General features: G+C 60.2%; 10 protein-coding genes across 10 annotated transcripts; 5 read left to right on the forward strand and 5 right to left on the reverse strand.

Annotated features, from left to right (window-relative positions):
- Positions 1–414: 414 nt before the first annotated feature.
- On the forward strand, positions 415–2,794 carry SPRG_05208 (hypothetical protein; the record flags this gene model as incomplete). The annotated part of the gene is made up of 11 exons (XM_012343810.1): positions 415–468; positions 525–742; positions 793–976; positions 1,024–1,058; positions 1,105–1,285; positions 1,342–1,499; positions 1,545–1,671; positions 1,717–1,979; positions 2,032–2,144; positions 2,191–2,439; positions 2,484–2,794. The coding sequence occupies 11 exons, from the start codon at positions 415–417 to the stop codon at positions 2,792–2,794; spliced, it is 1,893 nt and encodes a 630-aa protein (XP_012199200.1).
- Positions 2,795–3,598: 804 nt separating this feature from the next.
- SPRG_05209 (hypothetical protein) lies at positions 3,599–5,344 on the forward strand. Its single transcript, XM_012343811.1, has one exon. The coding sequence runs from the start codon at positions 3,611–3,613 to the stop codon at positions 5,273–5,275; it is 1,665 nt and encodes a 554-aa protein (XP_012199201.1). The 5' UTR covers positions 3,599–3,610; the 3' UTR covers positions 5,276–5,344.
- Positions 5,345–5,832: 488 nt separating this feature from the next.
- On the reverse strand, positions 5,833–6,794 carry SPRG_05210 (hypothetical protein; the record flags this gene model as incomplete). The annotated part of the gene is made up of 3 exons (XM_012343812.1): positions 5,833–5,901; positions 5,928–6,415; positions 6,464–6,794. 3 exons carry the CDS (start codon positions 6,792–6,794, stop codon positions 5,833–5,835), a joined length of 888 nt encoding a protein of 295 aa, XP_012199202.1.
- Positions 6,795–6,942: 148 nt separating this feature from the next.
- Positions 6,943–8,153, reverse strand: SPRG_05211 (hypothetical protein). The gene is made up of 3 exons (XM_012343813.1): positions 7,390–8,153; positions 7,086–7,336; positions 6,943–7,031 (listed from the first exon to the last, which is right to left on the reverse strand). Exons 1-3 carry the CDS (start codon positions 8,101–8,103, stop codon positions 6,962–6,964), a joined length of 1,035 nt encoding a protein of 344 aa, XP_012199203.1. The 5' UTR covers positions 8,104–8,153; the 3' UTR covers positions 6,943–6,961.
- Positions 8,154–8,549: 396 nt separating this feature from the next.
- Positions 8,550–9,489, forward strand: SPRG_05212 (hypothetical protein; the record flags this gene model as incomplete). Its single annotated transcript, XM_012343814.1, has 3 exons — positions 8,550–8,667; positions 8,713–8,888; positions 8,945–9,489. 3 exons carry the CDS (start codon positions 8,550–8,552, stop codon positions 9,458–9,460), a joined length of 810 nt encoding a protein of 269 aa, XP_012199204.1. The 3' UTR covers positions 9,461–9,489.
- A 179-nt stretch (positions 9,490–9,668) lies between these two features.
- SPRG_05213 (hypothetical protein) lies at positions 9,669–10,640 on the reverse strand. The gene has a single exon (XM_012343815.1). It carries the CDS (start codon positions 10,567–10,569, stop codon positions 9,775–9,777), a length of 795 nt encoding a protein of 264 aa, XP_012199205.1. The 5' UTR covers positions 10,570–10,640; the 3' UTR covers positions 9,669–9,774.
- A 947-nt stretch (positions 10,641–11,587) lies between these two features.
- Positions 11,588–13,652, reverse strand: SPRG_05214 (hypothetical protein; the record flags this gene model as incomplete). The annotated part of the gene is made up of 4 exons (XM_012343816.1): positions 12,483–13,652; positions 12,001–12,439; positions 11,820–11,955; positions 11,588–11,779 (listed from the first exon to the last, which is right to left on the reverse strand). Exons 1-4 carry the CDS (start codon positions 13,612–13,614, stop codon positions 11,588–11,590), a joined length of 1,899 nt encoding a protein of 632 aa, XP_012199206.1. The 5' UTR covers positions 13,615–13,652.
- A 178-nt stretch (positions 13,653–13,830) lies between these two features.
- On the forward strand, positions 13,831–15,116 carry SPRG_05215 (hypothetical protein). Its single transcript, XM_012343817.1, has 4 exons — positions 13,831–14,221; positions 14,271–14,402; positions 14,452–14,796; positions 14,847–15,116. The coding sequence occupies exons 1-4, from the start codon at positions 13,836–13,838 to the stop codon at positions 15,097–15,099; spliced, it is 1,116 nt and encodes a 371-aa protein (XP_012199207.1). The 5' UTR covers positions 13,831–13,835; the 3' UTR covers positions 15,100–15,116.
- SPRG_05216 (hypothetical protein) lies at positions 15,010–16,971 on the reverse strand. Its single transcript, XM_012343818.1, has 4 exons — positions 16,434–16,971; positions 15,738–16,384; positions 15,550–15,688; positions 15,010–15,504 (listed from the first exon to the last, which is right to left on the reverse strand). Exons 1-3 carry the CDS (start codon positions 16,926–16,928, stop codon positions 15,589–15,591), a joined length of 1,242 nt encoding a protein of 413 aa, XP_012199208.1. The 5' UTR covers positions 16,929–16,971; the 3' UTR covers positions 15,010–15,504; positions 15,550–15,588.
- A 689-nt stretch (positions 16,972–17,660) lies between these two features.
- SPRG_05217 (hypothetical protein) lies at positions 17,661–20,017 on the forward strand. Its single transcript, XM_012343819.1, has 8 exons — positions 17,661–17,989; positions 18,037–18,122; positions 18,174–18,347; positions 18,396–18,453; positions 18,495–18,703; positions 18,745–18,957; positions 19,005–19,463; positions 19,513–20,017. The coding sequence occupies exons 1-8, from the start codon at positions 17,683–17,685 to the stop codon at positions 19,984–19,986; spliced, it is 1,980 nt and encodes a 659-aa protein (XP_012199209.1). The 5' UTR covers positions 17,661–17,682; the 3' UTR covers positions 19,987–20,017.

The raw sequence follows: 20,017 nt of genomic DNA on the forward strand, positions 1-20,017 counted from the left end.
CCGACGACGCTACAGGGACCAAGAGTGCGAGCTGGCTCGGCGACAACATGTTGTTTTCTGTCGAGCGCAATGGAAAAATGAGCCTGTGCTCAGCACAGCAGCCCGTCAATAACAGTCAGCCCGTCGATATGAGTGCAGACGTTTGTTGTTGCAACAAGCAACCCACGTCTGTGCAGAAAGGCCATCGCGCATCTGGTCATCCCTTGCGATGGACGAGCTTGCACTTGACGTTGCTACGCTTCTCGTATGTAAGGTCCATGCGCTGTGTGGTGACGCGACGACGTGACGAAGCTGCCTTCGTTGGCTGCAGCAGATAAGCACTTAGCCTTGAAGCGCACACAAAGCCCAAGATCGCGTTCGGCCCGAATTCGATTGGGCGAAACGCAGCGAACCGTATCCGGCACTATTGTCCGGATGAGCCTGGCAGCAGGCGACAACTCAAACTCAAGGCTGGCAGGCAAGGCAGCGGTGGCTCATCGCAAGCTTGTTGTAGGTCGGCCAGACAAGCCCGTCGCCTGCACCAGGCCGTCCAGCACGAAGAGAGCGACTCCGAGTCGGACGGCGGCGCCCCGGCCAAGGCTTCGGCAGGCTTCCACTTCCTCCAAGACTCGGACGACGACTCGGACAAGAGCGACTCGGACGCCGAGATGGAGGCTGTTGCGGCGCCCGTTGTCGTGCCGCCCAAGGTTGCGATCGCGCCTGCTACCAAAAGTAAGAAGAAGGCCAAGAAGAAGAAGAACCAGTACGTCCGACTCGAACGTAGAGCGGCCTCTCACACGCGCCCTTTTGTAGGGCCAAGGCAGCGACCGCGAGCGACGATGTCGATGACATTCTCGATGCGCTGGCGTCGCAGCAGGTGCAGGACGACGAGGATGAAGCCAAGCCTGCGCATGACCAAGTCCGCCACCGCAACGCGCTCTTCGCCGTCAACGTCGGTGCGCTCAACGCGGACAAGGAAATGAAGCGGCTCTTTGGGGTACATGGCGCGCGGCTCAACCTGACTCTGCAACTCCGTGCGCATAGGTCAAGGGCGCGCGCGAGACGCTCAAGAACACGCGGTACGCTCATCTCGACGACGAGCGCACCTTGTGACACATGCCATAGGAACGCGGCCCGCCGATCGACCAAGAAGGTCGTGCTCGTGACGCCGGACGATACGTGGCCGCGCCCGCCGACGTTTGTGGGCGGCGGCATCCGCTGGACGCGTGTCGACAAGCCGGCGTGTCCGTCGTGGGACCTCGGCTGCGACTACTTCCAGGTCGACTGGTCGCTCACGTACAAGAAGGTTCGTCCTGCTGGCGTTCGCAGTCTCCAAACTCAATCTCAAAGGGATGTTTGTAGATGCAGGAGCAGTTCCAGGTGCTGCAGTCGACGCACGACCCGAACGCGATCGGCCACTTCCTTGCCAAGCACCCGTACCACGTCGACGCGCTTCTCCAGATGAGCGAAGTGTTTCAGCACCACGGGCAAATGGACCACTCGGCCGACTGCATCAAAAAGTATTTGTTTTCGAATCTCAATTCGAATCTCAATGTCAAGTGTAGGTGCGTCTACTTTCTCGAGCTCGCGTGGGGCGAGCAGTACGACGTCGCGAACGGCACGGCCCGCATGGACATCCACGCCGGCGACAACGCCGCGTACTTTCGCGCGCTCTTTTTCCTCATGAAACAAGTCGGCGGTCCCTTTGTATCACGACACTTCCAACGTATCAAGTAGGTGGGCCGGCGCGGCTGTGTGCGCAGCGCATTTGAGATTGCCAAGCTCATCTGGAGCATGGACCCGAAGGGCGACCCCATGCACGTGCTGCTTTGCCTCGACTATTATGCTCTCGCGGCGCGTCAGTGCCAGTTTGTGCTGGACCTCTATGCGAGCCACACCGAGGTCGTCGTGCGCACTGGGTCGGCGGCCGTGCCGACGCAGCCGGCATCCGCGACCGTCGACGCGCTCCCGGGCCTCCAGTTCTCCGCGGCGCTCGCCATGTATTGCTACGTGGCGCGTCAGAACTATCAAGTTGATACACGTCGAATGTAGGTACCATCTCGGCAACGAAGCAGATGCGACGGACGCGCTCGCCCGCGCCCTCGCGAAGTACCCGCGCGTGCTCAAGCCGCTCACCGACAAGTGCGGCATCTCGACGACGTCCAGTACGCCTAAGAAATGATTTGGAATGTGCACTGAGTACGCGAATAGAGGCGTGGCAGGACGTGCTCTGCAGCGCGGTCTTCGCCAACAGCCCGCACCTCGACGACAATGGCGGCCTCGCGCACGTGCTCGACATCTACGTGCTGCGCCACCACTCGCTCTGGAAGGTGCAGGACGTGCAGAGCTTCCTCCTCACGAGTGCGGCGCGCGCGAGCAGCAGCTACAACCGCGCGACCTTTGAGCGCGACTGGCCCAAGAGCTCGCCGCTCCAAAAGTACTACCGCGCCATCACGCCAGGTAGGACCGTCGTTCTAGACATGGTGTGTTGACGCGACTGGTAGACTACTCGGACGATGTGACGACGCTGCCGGCGGACCACCCTATGCTGCAGCCGCCGCAAATGGCGGTGGACCCGAACGGTCTCGACCCGGCGCTGCTGGAAGAACTCCAGAACAACCCGATGGCCATGGCGCAGCTCCAGCAGCAGCTCCAGGAGGAGCAGGCGCGTGTGGGCGGGAACCTTCCGGCGGACGCCAACCCGCTCCTGCTCTTCCTTCAGACGTTCTTGCCGTGGAACCGCGTCCAAGAGCACGTCCCGATGCGCGACCGCCTCCCGCGCAACCCGCTCTTCGAGGACGCCGATGAACAGTAGCGGAGTGTAAAACCCGAGTTTATCCCAACGACGCTTTTGTAGCACCAGCAGCTTGTTGTTGTTGAAGCCGCCCCGCTCCTGCAGTCGTTGCGTATGAAGCTGAGCCAACAACTACGTAGGCATCGTCAGGTAATGGTGCAAGCATGCTGGGTCATTGGCACCACCGACACAGGTGCATCGCAGCTTCCTCGCAGCGCGGTGTGAGATCGGACGCAGGTCGGTTCGAGCAGGTTCATGACCTGCAGTGACGCATGCCTGCATACGGGTCGTGAGTCGTGGGTGGCACAGCGCCGCTGCGTGTGATAGTAGATACTAGTACTCCGCATCTCCAGCGAAGAGGTAATAACACTTGCTTTGCCGTCGGCCAGCGCTGTCGGCAGTGCCTAGCCACCGAAGACGGAGACAGTGACGGAGACCACCACCGGATCATTTTCATTGTGATTCTCAGTCGGCGACGTTCCTGTTGAAGTCGTCTCCTGCAAGGTTGCATTAGCTGGTTGCAGTGCAATCGGGATCGCAATCTCGCCGCCTATGCCCGGCAGGCCAATCGATAGCGCCAAAATGGAGCCAAGATGATGGAGTACCTCCTGGGAGAGCCGCCTCTACGTGGCGCTGTCTCTCCCATGGTCGATGACGGGTGTGCGCAACGCAGCGCGTCGACGTCGCCGTCGAGGTTTCGCCCAGCTCCATTTTGGGACAAACCCATAGAAAGTCGGAGTTCGAACGATGTGACACACAGCAGGTGCTTTCGCAGCACGCGTTTGGCTCTGCCTCAGCTCTACCGCGCAATGCTGTCATTCCCCAATTGCGACCACGATGCGCATTACCTCGATCCTCGCGTCGCTTGCGGCCGCGGCCACGTCCGTCATGGCCCTCGACCGCCAGCTCTACGCGCTCAACTACGCGTCGTGCCCCGACGACACCAACATGCCGCTCGACCTCGACAAGCTCAAGGACATCACGCACACCGTGCGCATGTACTCGATGGACGAAGGCTGCATGACGCGCCTCTACTGGCATGCGGGCTGGCGCAACATGAAGATCTGGCTCGGCATCTGGTCCGAGGCCGACGCCAAGATCGACTCGTTTGATGGCGAGTTCCAGCGCCTCAAGAACCTCGTCGAGAAGGGCATGGTCAACAACAACAACGTCGTCGGCATTCAAGTCGCGTCCGAGGCCATCTACCGCTACTACATCCAGGGCCAGCACGACTTTGCCGACAAGGGCCCGATCAACCGCATCATCCAGCACTACAAGGATGTCAAGGCGTACCTTCGCAGCAAGAACCTCTTCTTCCCGGTCGTCATCGCCGACATCATGGACTCGTACAAGTACTTCCCCGAGCTCTTCGCCAACACGGACGTCGTCTCGGTCAACGCGTTTGCCATGTGGCAGAACAAGACCGCGGCCGAAGGCGTCCCGACCTTGTACAACGACTTCCACGGCATTTGGAACTCGGCGCGCGCGCTCGGCAAGCCTGTCGTGCTCTCGGAGACGGGGTGGGCCACGGGCGGCACGGCGGACGTCGTCGCCGAGACGTCGCCTGAGGCGCAAGCGCTGTACACGAAGGAGTTCATCTCGTTTGCGGAGCAGCAGAACGTCAACTACTACTACTTCTCGTCCTTTGACGGCAACCGCGACCCCGAGATCGAACGCCATTTCGGCCTCTTTGACAACACGCGCACGATGAAGCCGCTCATTGCGTCGCTCACGGTCGGCGCGGCGCCGACGGCTGTTCGCCTCCACAGCGACGCGAGCGTGCTCAAGGCCGGCAGCTACAAGCAGGGCGAGACGTTTGGCAAGCTCTCGATCTCGGCGCCCGCCAAGGGCCTCACTGACCGCCTCGACAATGAGATCTGGTTCTACGACCAGGCAGGCTCGGGCTGGCTCAAGTCGCGCTCCACGAACGCGTGCCTCCAAGGTAACGGCAAGGGCCAGTTTGTCTCGGTCGCGCGCTGCGACGCTGCCAAGGCCAGCCAGCGCTGGAGCTTCAACGGCAACGGTGCCCAGAACGGCGACCTCTGCCTCACCAAGAGCCTTAAGCTGACTTCGTGCTCGAACAACAACGGGCTCAAGAAGGTCGACATGGGCTCGCAGGAGCTTCGCATTGCGGTCGCTGGCTCGGACCTCAAGCTCACAGAGTACTATGGCGCGTTGAGCGTCCGCTCGGCGCCGATGGCGGGCGCGATCCCCGAGACGCAGCTCTGGTACTACGACCCGATGCTCCAGACGATCAAGAACAAGGCCAACCAGAACAGCTGCCTCGATGCGTGGGAGTTCAAGGACTATGGCGGTGTCCACGTCTACAACTGCGACGCGACCAACGACAACCAGCAGTGGCAGTACAACGACAAGACGGGCCAGATCATGCACGCGCGTAAGCTCGGCCTCTGCCTCTCGAGCGACGCCTCCAACGGCAACGTCTACCTCCTCTCGTGCGACGTTCAGAACGCCGGCCAGCGCTTCCAAATGAACCTCTAAGTAGCGTCGTCTCTCTGTACCTGTGCTACACGCAATGGATGTTATTGAATTTACTATCTTTTTAATCTATCTACTTGACTATCACAAACTAGACCTTCTGCACGATGGAGCGAGATACGTGGAGGACACTGTGTTTGATGAATGATACTAGTAGTGGGCCATCGAGGCCGCAGAGACGAGAGGTTCAGTTCAAGATGGTCACGGTACATGGTGTCGAATGCGCCGAGCTAGCATCGTGACTCGGCTGGTTGAGACTTCTGTTCATTGCGGTCGGACCCTCCTCGCACACCATGACCTCTGTACAGAATTTAGCCGATGATCAACTACATGGCGACGTCGTAACTCGAATCGGTCGCAGTGAGTGAAGCGCGCAAGTCCGGCACTGGGTCCTCTAAGCTCAACTGCCCTCCCATTCATGCATAGGCCAACATAACCCCCCACATCGTATAGATATGTATTTTGAATAAGAGGTTTTTGCTGGCCCGTGCGTCTGCCACGTCAGAAAATCTCGGTGTGGACGACCAAAAGAAGAATACTCTATAAATGTCAACAACGGCTTAGATCGGCGTCGCGTTGGCCATGTCAAGTCGGTCGTACTGGACGCAGCCCAGCATCGCTTCCGGGAGCTCGTCTCCTTTTGACCCTCGAGCACGAGCCCAATGTCGACGGTGAGCGACGAGACGCACATGCGGCACATGGACGTGACCTTGCGCGCGACGGCATCCGAGCTCACGTCGACGACGGCCTCGAGGTAGTGCTTGCCGCGGAACCACTGGATCGGCAGCGCTTTCGCCAAAATGAAGGGCTTGGAGCCCACGGCCTTGCGCACCATCCACGGACCGTGCACGATGCGCGGAATGAGCTTGAGCCGCGCGTTGCGAAACTCATCCGAGCCGTCGAGGAACGCCCGCCAGAGCCGACCAAACGCCGAGTCCTCCGTCTCGGTCACGGGCGTCCGCAGCGCAAAGTAGTTGACGTACGTCACCTCAGGCTTCCCGGGCAGAATGATGTTGAGGACAAAGAGCTCATTTGCCGGGTACAGCGCGTGGAAGTGGGACACGACGCCGTCGCGGCGCGCGGCGGCATGCAAGAACGCCTCTTTCTTGCCCTGAAACACGTCGACCCAGACGAGGTCGCACTCTGCGCCTCGTCATGAGACCGTGGCGAAGATGACAGATGTGTACGTACTGGGATGGTCCACGGCCTCCTTGACACTGTCGGTGAGGTACTTTTTACTGCGGACGCGAAACTCGGACGGCGACGGCTCCCGCCAGTTGGACGTCACCGCGCCATGCTGGGGCACGCGGTCTTGAAAGGTTTTCTTCCAATAGTCTGCGCAAGTGGTCGTGAGAGAGTACGTAGGGAGACGCGACGTGCTACCAGCATCTTCGTCGGCGCCGGGGTTGCTTGCTGCAGCGTCGTCGTCTTTCGAGGGGCGCTTGGCCGTCGCGAGGTTGATGGGGACCTCGACCGAGAGCGGTGTCACGAGCGATGGCCCCGAGCGCGCGGTTATATTCATCGAAGACGGAATCGCGCTGTACGGACGCGTTAGCGCTGTGACGCGCCCCCTTCGTTATTCCAACTGACACAGCAGCGGCCTATTGATAGCCGCCGCGTCGACTAAATAAAGCCGCGACGGTTCCTTGCACGGCCCAAGATCCATGGATCGGAATAAACTTAGAGAACTTAGTGGACTGACTTGGCCGCGGGCGGAACGTAGAAGGGGTCCCACTCGAGCGGCCCCGTGGGTGGTCGTCTATGTGGATCATTCGTGAGCCATACCAGTATAGTATATCAAGTCCAGACGCACGGCAGGTTGGCATCGAATGCGACCGACTTGTTGGCTGTGCCATCGCTATTGACGACCGAGAGCTCCTTCGTGGGTCGGTGAAGCCCGTAGCAGTGTTTCCTACTGCTGCGGTACGAGTTTTGGTGCTGGACACTGGCCGACGACGACCGGCAGCGAAAGGCGCAGAAGCCAAAGACGCTCAGATGGTGCGGCGCGCCGTACACGGGGTGGGCTGGAGTGGCATGCAGCAGGAAATGCCGCACCATCTCGCGCTACACAACATATTTCTACTGCTCCAAGCTGCTTCGAGACATGCATGGCGTACGTGGTCGGGGCCCATGCAGCACGATACGCAGCGCTCGTACGCGCTGCAGCAGTGGGGTGCGGCGGCGCTGCAGGATGTACAGCTAAAGGCGCTGGCCGCTATCGGGCAGCACCCCGTTGGCAGCAAGGCCTCGCGGCTACATGTGGCGCCGCGGGCGTCGGTGACGAACGCCGTCGTCTCGGTCGTGTGTTTGCACGAGGTGGACGTATCGTCGGGCTCAAAGTCTTGCCAGCGCAATTTGGCCTTGACGACGTCGTGCCCCGGCGCGTGGTTCAATAGGATCTTGGACCGAATGCTGGCTTCGTCCGTGTGCACCCGAGGCGCATGCTGTGTCCGCGCATAGTACATTTGAGGCATGGACAAGACAAAGCGCACGATGGTGAAGAGGATAAGGCACAAGAAGATGGCTACGGGCGGCGTGACGCGGCGACGTGTGGAGGTCTCGTCGCTACTACCCGCTACCGGGTTGACGCGGCTAAAGCAGCGCGTATAGCCATGATGGAGGCAGACGATGCTCGACGAGAAGCCGCGGCCAAGCGCCCGGCAGCCGCGCCGACACACCTCGCGGGCGACGCGGCCAGCATAGATCGCGACGGCGCGTTGGCGGCTGCAGACGCCAGTGGGCGCCGGTCGCATAGGCGCATAGCGCTTGCGGTCGAAGGCGAGCGCCGACCGGACCGACTGCACGCGGTCAAACAAAGGGTTGTGCGTCATGTAGCCCCCGCGACGAGCGTCCCGGCGCTACTATGCTGCATGCACCGGCCGACGCCGTTGTACTGCGCCGGATTGTTTCCGGATCGTTGCGTTACAGCACTCCAGCTACAAAGTGGCATGTGCCACATTGAAAAGCAGGATTGCACGCTGATACGAAACACTGTTTGAAACACTGTATCGTGTCACGGTTTCGACGCCGATGCTGGCCATCGTCGTGGTCGTAAGCCACACACAGGAGCGCTGCGAAGCGCCTTTTGCGACGCTATTTGGCGGGTCTGTGGGCTCCAACGGCCGCTTCAACAGGCACTGACGCTCGCATGCTCTGAGTTCCGATGAATTCGCATGAAGGTTTTCCCTCTGCGTGTAATTTGATGGGATTTTGACCAATAAAACGCGCGGGATTTTCGATCTGCCGCAGGATCTTCCTCATTCTCGCATTTCACACGATGCTCAAGACCGCTGCCAGTGGCCTGCGCCACGCGTCGACCCGCAGCACGACCGCGAGCGGCTCGATAGTCTATGAGTCGGAGCGCGCTGCCATGGAGTACCTCCAGTTCCACTATGGTATAGCAAGACTAAGATCTGACCTCGTTTCTGACGCTTGCACAGGCCAGCCCGACGAGGTCGCCCCGTACCCGTTCGCTCCCAAGGACGCGCTGGCCTTCCTCCATCGCACCGTGGCTGATACAATTCCGCTCACGCGCCCCGAGATGCGCCACCGCGCGCTTGAAGTCGGCTGCTCTGTCGGACGGTCCTCGTTCGAGCTCAGCCGCACGTTTGACGAGGTACTCTTGCGTCATTTTCAAGTCGCCGGTGGCATCATCTCTGCGACTACGCCTAGGTCATTGGAATTGACTTTTCGCACCACTTTATCGACGTGGCCAACCAGATGAAGGCGCACGGGTCGGCGACGTACGAGGCGCACATCCAAGGCGACATCACGGCGACGCGCACCGCTGCCGTGCCCGCGGGCATCGACCGGACCAAAGTCCACTTTGAGCAAGGCGACGCGTGCGACCTCGGCGCGCACCTCGGCACCTTTGACTGCGTCTTTGCGTCCAATTTGCTCTGCCGTGTGCCTCGCCCGCGTCTCTTCCTCGACCGCCTCCCGTCTCTCATCAAGAAGGACGGCATCCTCGCGCTCGTGAGCCCATACTCGTGGCTCGAAGAGTACACACCCAAGGAACACTGGATCGGTGCGACGCCAGAGGCAGGCGACTCGTTCGCCGAGCTCGAGCGCATCCTCAGCACGTCGTTTGAGCTCGTGGAGCGCACGCAATACCCGTTCTTGATCCGCGAGCACGACCGCAAGTTTCAGTGGGGTGTCTCGGACGGTACCTTTTGGCGCCGCAAGTAATAGTGTAGTCCGTAATCAATGATGCTCGAGTGTTTGCTGTCCGACCCACTGGGAAGCGCCATCGGCACCGTCACATGCTCTCCTTTTGTAGTGGACAAGCCCAAGGGACTGTTCGCCCGAGGGCTGGTACTGTCGATGCCAGCGTCGCACCGCGAACAAGGATCGAAGAAGAAGCAACTGCGCAACGCGCCTCGAGGCCGCAATGACGGGGTCCTCGAGGATCGCGTGCGCGCTGCAATAAAATATTATAATCTAAGGAATCCTATCTTATCTACGGAGGTGGAGGCTAGTGGTACAGGCGACGGAAGAGTCGCTTAGGCGTTGACGCCGAGGGGGAAGACGTTGCGTCGCTTCGGGTTGGAAGGCGCGCGCGTCCGCTTCTTGCAGTTGGTGGCGCTCGCAATGCCATACGACGTCGTCGAGCCGTTCGTCGAGCCGTAGCTGGAGCCAAGGCTGCTCGAGCTCGCGGTGGATGAAAACTGCGGGTCGCAGTAGGTCATGTCCGTGTCGTCGAACGAGCGCACCACGTCGGTTACGTAGACGAGCTGGCCGCCTTGGGCCGGGTCGGGCCGGACGCAGTGCTTGACCTCGCCGCCTTGCGTGCGCGAAAAGATGTAGTGGTTGGCGAGCTCGTTGTAGTAGCGCGAGTACGCCTCGGACGTCACGTGGAGGCTAAAGTTGGTCAAGAGAAGGAACTCGACTTCGAGCTCGTTCATCTCGGAGCCGGGCACGCCGCCGACCTTGGCGTAGTACGCGTTGTTGAAGTACTGGTCGTCAAAGAACTTGGCCGCGAGCACGATCGCCGTGATGATGACGCGGTGCACATTGAGCTCGGTCATGACGAAGCCCTGCATCTGGTGCAGGCGGTCAATGTAGATGAGCGCTAGCACAAAGCACTCGGGGCTACAGGCCGCGTACGTCTGGATGCGCAAGAGGTAGTCCAATATCGAGATCTGCGGCGCGCGGAAGGCTTCGAATTTGGTCCGGCGCATGTAGCCGGCGGGAATCGCATCGGCCGACTGGACCATGGACTCTAGCACCGCGGAGAGCGTCTGGACGATGGCGCGGGCGCGGTCGTCTTCCTCGGGTGTGCTCTGGTGATGCTGCATATTCGGCCAAGACGGTGTCGACGGCAATAGCGGAAATGATGGCTTTAGATAGCGCTGGTATCCTGCGAAATGAACGCGGTAGGCTCCAGCAGTTTGACGTCCAATAAAACTCGCGTCGTTTTATTCTACCTTCTGCCCTCATTTTATTGTTGCACCGGCCTCTACATCTTGATTGTTGTATTCTCATCCTGTGTCGTGGCATTGAAAGCCAGGGTCGGGGGCATGAAAAACGCAATAAAAACCGCTCGCCACCGCCCGCAAAGTCTTTTTTATTGGCTCCGATTGGCCAAAACCTCTCAGATCCGATACCTCCGAGCGTAAATACGCAGCGACGCATCGCGTTATGTGACAAACGCACGGGTATTGTCGCGCTGGGGGCACGTATTATCAGCCCGCCTCGTCACGCTCGGGGCTCGTTAAAACGCGTTTTAGAGCACGCATCGCACGAGGTATCCAGCGGGTTTGGCCGGCAACGCTGGGCGTTAAACGTGTTTTAACTGTGAAAGTCGATGTTCTCAGCGGCCAGCCCTACCCCGCATGGCTCTCCCTTTCTTTTTCTTTTCTTTCCTCACCACTCAAACCAAGGGCCCAATAAGGTCCGCTTGCGGCCATGTCGCACTCGTCCTACTCTCGCCGCCGCCGAGGACGCGACCGCGAGGAGGACGACGAGCATGAGCCTTCTGCATGAAGTCATGGGTACAATGACCATGGACGCGTCTGCTGACCGGAGGCGCGTGGCCTTGCGGCAGGCGGGTGGCTGCTCGGGTGATGGCACAGACTGGGCGAGTGATGATGACCAGAGAAGAATTCATGTGCGTCCAAGGTGCTACTGTGCCGACTGACGGTGGCTGCTTGGCGTGGTCATCCTCGGACGTTCTGGGTGCAAATGCGTGCTTCTCGCGCTCGTGCGACACCAACGATGGCAAGAAGGGTCGAGAATGGACAGTCGCGGTCATGTTGCTTGTTTACCCGACCACGGCGCCGCCGTGCTGTAGTATCATGCATGACCTATCGATGCTCAGTCACCCGGCGCAGGTGTGGGCAGAGACGCGCCGGCGTCGAGGTCGTCGAGTGCCATCTTGACGCGCTGTACAAACGCATGCATCTTGGCCGTGGACGTTTCGCGCGGCGTGCGCACCGAGATGTCGACTTCGAGCGAGATGAATTGGATCGCAACGTCACAAAAGTAGAAAGCGTCGGGGGCCGACGGCTACGTGACGTCAGTCCCCGTGCAGGCGACGCAAGCGTACCTCGGCCGCGTAGAATAAATATTTGTCTGTGAGCTGGACCGAGCCGCTGGCCATGCACACGAGCCCCATGTCGTAGAAGCGCGTCATGACGGCGTTGGCGTCTGGCCGCAGCGAAATTGCCCGCTGCCATTTCGCTCTAAATGGGAGTCATCAAGCATAATGGGTACGAAAGGGACCGTACCGCTCCATGTACTCGCCCCATAGCGACTCGAACCGCTTGGGATGAATGCGGATGGAAGGGTCAAGCTCAAGGGGCTCGGGCACGACAGCACTGGTGGTCGCACGCTTCGTGGGCGTCGTTGCCGGAAACAACGGCTCTCGGTGGACCGGTGACACGACGCGCGCTGGCTGCTGCCCCCATACGTGCTGCGGGTCGGTCTCCTGGGTAAGGACAGGCGGCGGCTTGGGCGCAGTTGTCGGCGAGAGCAGCCCGTCGTCTTCTTCAAAGTGGTCGTCAAACTCATCGAGGGCAGAGTCTTGAATGTTGTCGTTCGGGTACTGCGCCTTTTGCTTCTTGCGGCCCACGAGCTGCGTCCAGGCCATCGACCGGTTGCGGAGACGCGCGTAGGCAAAGTAAGACGTGTAAACAACCACGCCAAGCACGAGGCACGCCGAGATGGCTACTCGCATCATGTCATCCTGACAGATTCGCTCATGTCGTACCTTTAAAGGTCGACGACGGAAACGCGCTGTTGGCAATGACACCTTGGCTGTGGAGACGGTTCCGCACGCGCGCAAACTCGTCTTCGTCCGCGGCCTTTGGCTGCGCATCGAGGGCCACGAGCGCGTCCTTGCCGTGCTTCGCGTCGGGTGCACTTGTCGGCGGCAGCGTTGCTTCATTCATCGTTTCGGGTGCATCCAACGCAGCCGTGACTGTAGTTTCGACCGACGAGCCAGAGCTCTGAACCAAGTGCAATGAAATGAGCAGGTCGGATGCCACGAGATTCGGGTTGACACCGGCGTTGGGGATCAGGGGGCCTCGGAACGTGAGCGACGCCTTGTGCTTGGGCTGGAGCACGATCGGCTCGGGCAGCGCGATCGCAGTGTCGCGCCAGTCGCGCATGTCATAGCACACAATCGCGTACACCGTCGCGGGCGTGCCACCAGAGTTGTGCGCGATCAGCGTCGACTCGAAGGACGGAACGCCGTTGGACGCTGGCGACACGAGAGCAACCACCGAACGAACCGGTGTCAAGTCGATGGAAGCAGGCGCAGTTTTCGCGGATCGATGGTATACGCGCAAACGACCAATGGCCTCGTCCTGGTCGGCGCTGAGCGGCAGCGCGACGACGGTGTAGAGGACCGGAATGTGCTTTTGAACGGACACGAGCCACTGCTCGCTGGAGGTCGTGGCCGGTGCGCAGACCGAGAAGATAACAAACGGCTTGGTATTGTCGCGGGGTGACGGGGCGAGATCGCGGAACTGGACCTCGTATTGGGATGGCAAGCTCGCGCTCCATTGACTCACAAAGTAGTTGCCGAATGCAGGGATGTCGGCAAAGGCTTTTGCAAAGTTGAGGTCAAACGTGAAGCCGCCGTCAACGCACCACTGTGTCGTCGTCTTCTTTGCGGTTGTAGCGAGATTGGCAGCCTTGATGGTCGTGGCCATGATCGTTGCCGGCGCGATCGTCGTCGCCTTGCTCGTCGTGGCGTTGGTCATTGCAGACGCGGTCGCATTCCGCTCGGCGAGCAGTGCACGTACATCGGGCGGATGTTGCAGCGCCACGTCTGGAGAAGCGCAGTCGGCCGCGTACAGCGCGGTCAGGAGCAGCACGACGGTCGCCCAGCGTCGCATCCCCCGTTAACCCGACAAAGTGAGATCTAGGATCGAATAGAAAGCTCAAGTCACTCGAACTTTCGACAAACGGACCATATGATTGGCGTATAATTCGATCGATTTTGCCCAATCGAAATACATGATATTCTACCCAATCAAACGCGCCACTCGCCCTTGCAACAACAGCGATTGGTCCATATGTCGTGGCCAACCTTCGACAATGCATCCAATCAAACGGCATGGCGGCGACAGGCAGCGAGATTGAACCAGCGGCGAAGCGGCTCAAGACCGAGGACGCGCCGCTCGTGTCCTTTGTGATCCCTGCGCACAATGCGTCGGCGACCATTGACGACTGCCTCGAGTCCATCTGCAGCTCCACGTACCGGCCGCTTGAGATTGCAGTCTATGACGACGCGTCCTCGGACGACACGCTTGCCAAGCTCCACACATGGGTGCCCAAGTGCGCCGCGGCAGACATTCCGCTTCATGTGGTGCAGCAGAAGAAGGCCACGCCAGGCGGCGCCGGCTACGCCAAGAACCGCGCGGCCGACGTCTGCACGGGCACCTACCTCGCCTTCCTCGACTCGGACGACATGGTCGTGCCCGAACGCGTCGCCGTCCAGCTGTACGATCCCCACTTCTTGGATGGCACAGCGCTCATAACAGCCTCGTAGCAAGATGGCGCAAGACGACCCGAACGTTATTGTCGGCGCCAACTTTCGGCGCATTCCGGAAGGCTCCACGTGGCACTACACGGCGTGGGCCAACAGCCTCACAAAGGAGCAGCTCGTGCTCCAGCAGTACCGGTACTTGTTTGCCTGCGACGTGCAAGCATCCAACCATAGCGTGAATTAGCGAGTGCACGATCATCATGCCAACGTGGTTCATGCGCCGCGAGCGCTTTCTGGCGGTGGGCGGCTTTGACGAAGCCCCCGAAGGCGTCACGATCCCCGAAGACTTGATCTTCTTCCTCAAGCACCTCGAAATGGGCGGCTCGCTCGACAAGGCGTCGGACGAGCTCGTCATCTACCGGCACTCGAGCGGGTCCGTCTGCAGCAAACTGCCGCGCCGGGTCCTCCTCCGCACGCGCCTCGCGTCCCTCGAACGCAGAGTGCTCAGCCAGTGGGACTCGTTTACGATCTGGGGCTGCGGCCGCGACGGCAAGAACTTCTTTGTCGACCTCTCGACCGAGGGCAAACAGTACGGTGCTGCCATTGTCCACTCTGTAACCATATTCTGCTTGGCGCTAGAAAGGTCGCAGCGTTCTGCGACGTCAACGTCAAGAAGATCGGCTCGACATACTACTGCCGCGAGACCAAGAAGCACGTGCCCATCATCCACTTCTCCGAGGCCAAGCCCCCATCATCTGCTGCGTGTCCATGGGCCGCACGGACGGCGAGCTCGAAGCCAACATCCAGTCGCTTGGGCTTGTCCAAGGCGTCAATTTTTGGCATTTTAATTAGCGAAGAGGGTTATACATGCACGGTGAAGAGTCCTAGTTGAGAAGGTGGTTCAGCGCCATCGACACGTCTCCATTGTACTGCGAAAGGAGCCGCGTGTTGGTCGCGCGGTCCGAAAAGCCCATGCTTTCCAAGGCTTCGAGTTCCTTCGCAAACGGCGTCGCTTGCACGGCCGGCGCCGGCACAACCACTGGGGCCAGAGGCGCTTGCGACACGACTCCGGGGGCCGCCACAGCCACCTGGGGCGGCGCCACCGCAAAAACGGTTTGGGGCGCCGCCGCAGCGACAACCTGCGGAGCCGCCGCAGGGAGCACGACCTCATTCGAGGCCGCGGGCTTCACGTCGTGGGTCGTCGTCTTGTTGCCAACGACCAAAATGTCAATCCAGAACCGCTGCCCAAAGCGCTTGCCGTCGGCCGTTGAGAGGCGCCAGTACCCCGTGTAGCGCGCTACACACTCTGATGAGAACCACGAAAAAAAGTTTCGAGTCCTACCGGGCTTGGACGGCGCCTGCATGTCGACCGAAACATCAATCATCTTGCCGGGCGGCAAGATCGGAATTGAGATCGGACCCGACTCAGTCTGCAAGTGGTCCCCACCGACGCACACGAGCTCCGTCTTAGCCGGCCAGCGCTAGTCACCCACGTCAATAGATGCCACGGGTCGAGGTTGCATCGCATACCGTCTCGCCATCGTTCTTAAGACGCCACGTCTTGACAAACGAGTCGCCGGCGCGCACGGTCGAGCCGTCGGGAAGCTCACGTCGCCCATAAAGGCCACCGATGGCTTCGAGTCGACGTCGTCCGCGTCCATGATGCCGTGGTTGCTGCTCGAGAGCGCTGCTTCCTGCGCAGCCTTCTCGGCAAGCTCCTTCTGCTCCTTCCGCGCTTGGTTCATCGCCTGGATGTGGATGATGGTCTCTGCGATCCAGCGGATGCGACTCTCGCGCGAGAGCGCCTGGATCTGCTCGCTGCTGACGCCGCAGTTGAACATGACTTCGCCGGCCTGATCGCTCGAGAGCGACCATAAATCCGTGAAAAACTTGCCCGTGACAAACTCCAAGAGCTGGTGGACGAGCGATGGATCTTCGGGAAGAGGCGGCAGCGTCTGCGAGACACTCGATGCATGCTTTGCTTGCTGGTGCGCGTGCACTTGCACCTGGATCGCATGCATGATGCTTTCGAGGAGGTCCTTGATGTCCGGGCACTTCTCCATGAGGGCCGTAGCCATGTCTTGAAGCTGGCCACCGGCAAACATCGAGGCAACGCCTTCAACGACCGACCCTCCTTCCTTGATGACCGTCGACACGTTCTCAAAGTACGACGCGTACTACACCATGCATGACTACAGGGCGGGCAGTGCACGTGTTGCTGCGTACCTTGGCATCAGCCAACATGTCAATCATGGCACCCTGCACGCCTGGTACATGCAATAGCGTCGTCATGTCCTTCTTCATGGGCACTTGGTCGTTTGAGCACTCCCACTTGTCGAGGAGGCGGCTCAAGTCGACAAAGAGGGCCATCGAGCACTCCGAGTCGAACGAGACAGTGGCATCTTGGTCGACGACTTGGCGCTTACCCGAGACGACCATCTTGAAGATGTCGCCTTCCGTCTCCATGAGGCGGATACCTTCCTTGAGCTCGGCGTCGTTCGTGATGCGCACTTGCTCGCCTTCGTCGTCGAGGTAGTAGAAGAAGACTTCGGCGTGCTGCAGCGCTGGGAAAGCAATGTCCAGCGCGTACTTCTGGAGCTCGCCGAAGGTGAAGAGGTCCGTCGAGGAGGCGCGGCCGACCATATCGCGGAGGTCGGCGACCTTGACCCGGCGCATGTCCTGCGCCTCCTTGTGCAGGAGCTTGAGCGTCGTAATGGGCATCGGGCTTCTTTAGGAATGGGGTTTCGGCAGAAAATAAGTCGGCTTTTTGGCCAATCCCGTTGCGACCAAGCCGCATAAGATTCCGAATTCGAACGCGCGTTTAAACACCACCCGAAAACGCGTTTTTCGAGTCGACACGCGCTCCGTGGGCCCGCCACGTCATTCGCCGTACACGAGTTTGCCTTTGGACCTCACCTCATGATACTCCACGGCCCAAGGCTGGTAGCACGAGGGTATGGAAGGCCCGGATCAGGCACGAGCAGATAAATGATGGTCAACGATATACGCTCGCCCAAGAGAACACCACTTCGAAAGCACCGTCCGGAACGATAGTCCTGCCTAATTATGGTACGAGAAGTGAAGCCAATCGAAGGAATTGAGGTACCGGTACCGGTATCACTCTCTCTCTGGATGCTTGATAATAAGGTTATTTTCAACAAGCTTGGAGGCTTGTTATCTTGTGGATTTACTGGTACTCGCTTTACCACTGGTAGATCTACGTACCGGTACTGTAGCATTGGAGCATAGCAATAGTTGTTCTCCAAGCACCCTTCTTTGCCCTGGACGATTCTTGGGCCACAAAATCACGCCAAGGAATGATGCACTTTCTCTCGAGTGTGAGGGCAAGCGACCCACTGGCTGCGCGTTTAACCCAGTAGAGACCAGTTTAAACGCCATTGTTTTACCGGACACATAGTGGCTGTATCCGGATAGTGGCATGGTTGAGGCTTGATTTCGCAGTGGCGGTGAGCTGATGACCAAGCGCCCGCTCGACGAGCTGGCTACCGAGGACTCGACGGTCGTCGAGTCAACGACGTACGCAGATAAGCCGCTACCGGAGGGATGGCAGAAGGTTCTGCACCGATCCGGCCTCACCTGCTTCCTGCACGAAGCCTCTGGTGTCGTTACGTGGACCGAGCCGTACGTCGTCGAGCTGCACGACTCGGCCAGCATTAGCGCAGCCGCGGCGACACACGTGCCTCCACTCGAGATCTTTGCGTCCGGCTGCGGCATGCGCCATCCAGACCGCAATCGCCCGGTGAAGATGGTCCAAGCCGACGGTACGACGGCGCCGAGCGTCCTACCTAGCCTTCATTATCCCGCGTAGCTATCATCCGGCGCCTCAGCAAGGCGGTACTTGGCGACCGTGAGCCAACTCCGACTCCAACTCCGACTCCGACTCCGACCGAGCAGGTTCAGGTTCTCATGCGCCTTTGCGTCGCCGCCTCATGTGCCACCGCGTAGCCGAGTTTGGACCCGCGCAAGAGGCTCAAGGCCGCCCACCAGAATGGTGCGTCGACGCCGTCGCCACCGCGCCGCCCGACAAAGCAAGACGCCAAAGGCGGTCGGCCCAAGATCGTTCTCAACGGCGTCACCGTCGACGAGCCGACGGGGAAGACAGCGATGGCGTTCCTGCTCGTACGAAGACGACGACACGTGATTCCGAGCGTGACATCACGTGTGTAGGACTATGCCAAGAACTGGGTGGATGCCATCCCAGAGTACGAGCAGACCAACTCGAATCGTACGTGGCCCGTCTCGTAGCGCGGCCTGATTTGTTTGCAGACAGCGACGCGCCGTTCCGGTGCAGCGTGACGATCTCGGGGCAAGAGTACGGTCTTGCCGACGCGTCCTCCAAGCAGCTTGCGCGACAGAAGGCAGCCGAAGCTGCGCTCGAGACGCTCGTGCCGGGCTACTGGCGTACGCTCAAAAGCGGCGGTGCGACACACGAAGTCGACACGATGGCCGCAGAGCTCTCGGCGGCGCCCACCTTTGTACGCAGGCTTGCCAACGCATGACTCATACCTCGTGGTAGACGCTAAGCCGTTTTGAGAGCTTATTGATCGACGACCCGCTCGTGCTCCAAGGCTGCATGGACCTCAGCGTCAAGACGCCGGCGCAGCTTCTCTCCGAGTATGCGACGCGCAACAAGGGTATCGCGATCAACTACACGCATTTCAACGTCCCGTTTGCGACGGACCGCAACAAGTTCAAGGTCGTCGCGTCCAATGGCAAGCACTCGGCCGAGGTAGCTCGCTTGCGTCCTCTGCCGCGTCCGTGACGTCGTCTCGTTAGGCGGTCGCTCCGAACAAGAAGCTCGCCAAGCAGTACGCCGCTCAAGCGCTTCTCAAAGTGCTAAATCCGAAAGTTGCGACCTACTATGAGATGGTCCAGCACCACGAGACGGTCGTGCTCAAGACGTCGTCGGCCCACAAGCCCAAGCCCGTCGTGCCGCTGACCTCTACAGGGCTTCTCGGAACGCCCACGACGCAACCGACGAGTAGCAACAGCATTCTTCCGAGCCCGAGCACCAATGGCCGGTTCCAACCGCGGCCGAATGCTCCGCCGCGTACCGATGCCTACCGTAGCAACGCGCCGTCGTCCTCGGTGCTATCCAGTCAGCACAACCATGTAAACAACCACATCAACCATCAGCGCCCGCCTCCAGTGTCTGTCGCGTCTCGGTACGGCCAGCGCGACTATGGTGGCAAGTCCGAGACATCGCCGCACCAAGGTGGTCCGCCCGCTCCAAAGGTACGAGGATGCATCGACTGCGGGACGCCTCGTGATTCTCTTGCCGTAGCCGTACTCGTCGTATGCGCCACCGAGCGCGTCTGGCTACGGAGCATCGCCTTCGTCGTCGTCATCGTACCGCGGGTACCATGGGGACCCCAAGGTCCATGAAAGCAACGGAGGGTACCAGGCCCCCAAGCCACGCGGCGGCTACGGCGAACTCAAGCGGGAGCTCGTCGAGGACAAGAAGCGCGAACCGATCTTTGGCGACGCACCGCCGTGCTTCGCCGAGGCGCCCCGCGACGGGTATGGTCGCCCGGCGCCGTTCGGGTATCGCCCGTCGGCACCCCCGGTGCAGTGGCAGCAGACGGCGTCGTACCAACCGCAGTCGTCTTACGCGCCGCCGTCGTATCCGCCGGCGTCCGGGGGTCTCCTCCCGCCGCCGCCGACCCGCCTTGCGCAGCCTCCCAGCGCAAACTACGGGAAGACGAACAATCCGCTGCAGCAGCTCAAGTCGGAGCTGCGAAAGTCGCTCCAGTACTAGTAGTTTTGAATGAATATAACCAAGTCCTCGT

Source organism: Saprolegnia parasitica (genome assembly GCF_000151545.1).
Source record: "Saprolegnia parasitica CBS 223.65 unplaced genomic scaffold supercont2.15, whole genome shotgun sequence".
NCBI lineage: Eukaryota > Oomycota > Saprolegniomycetes > Saprolegniales > Saprolegniaceae > Saprolegnia > Saprolegnia parasitica.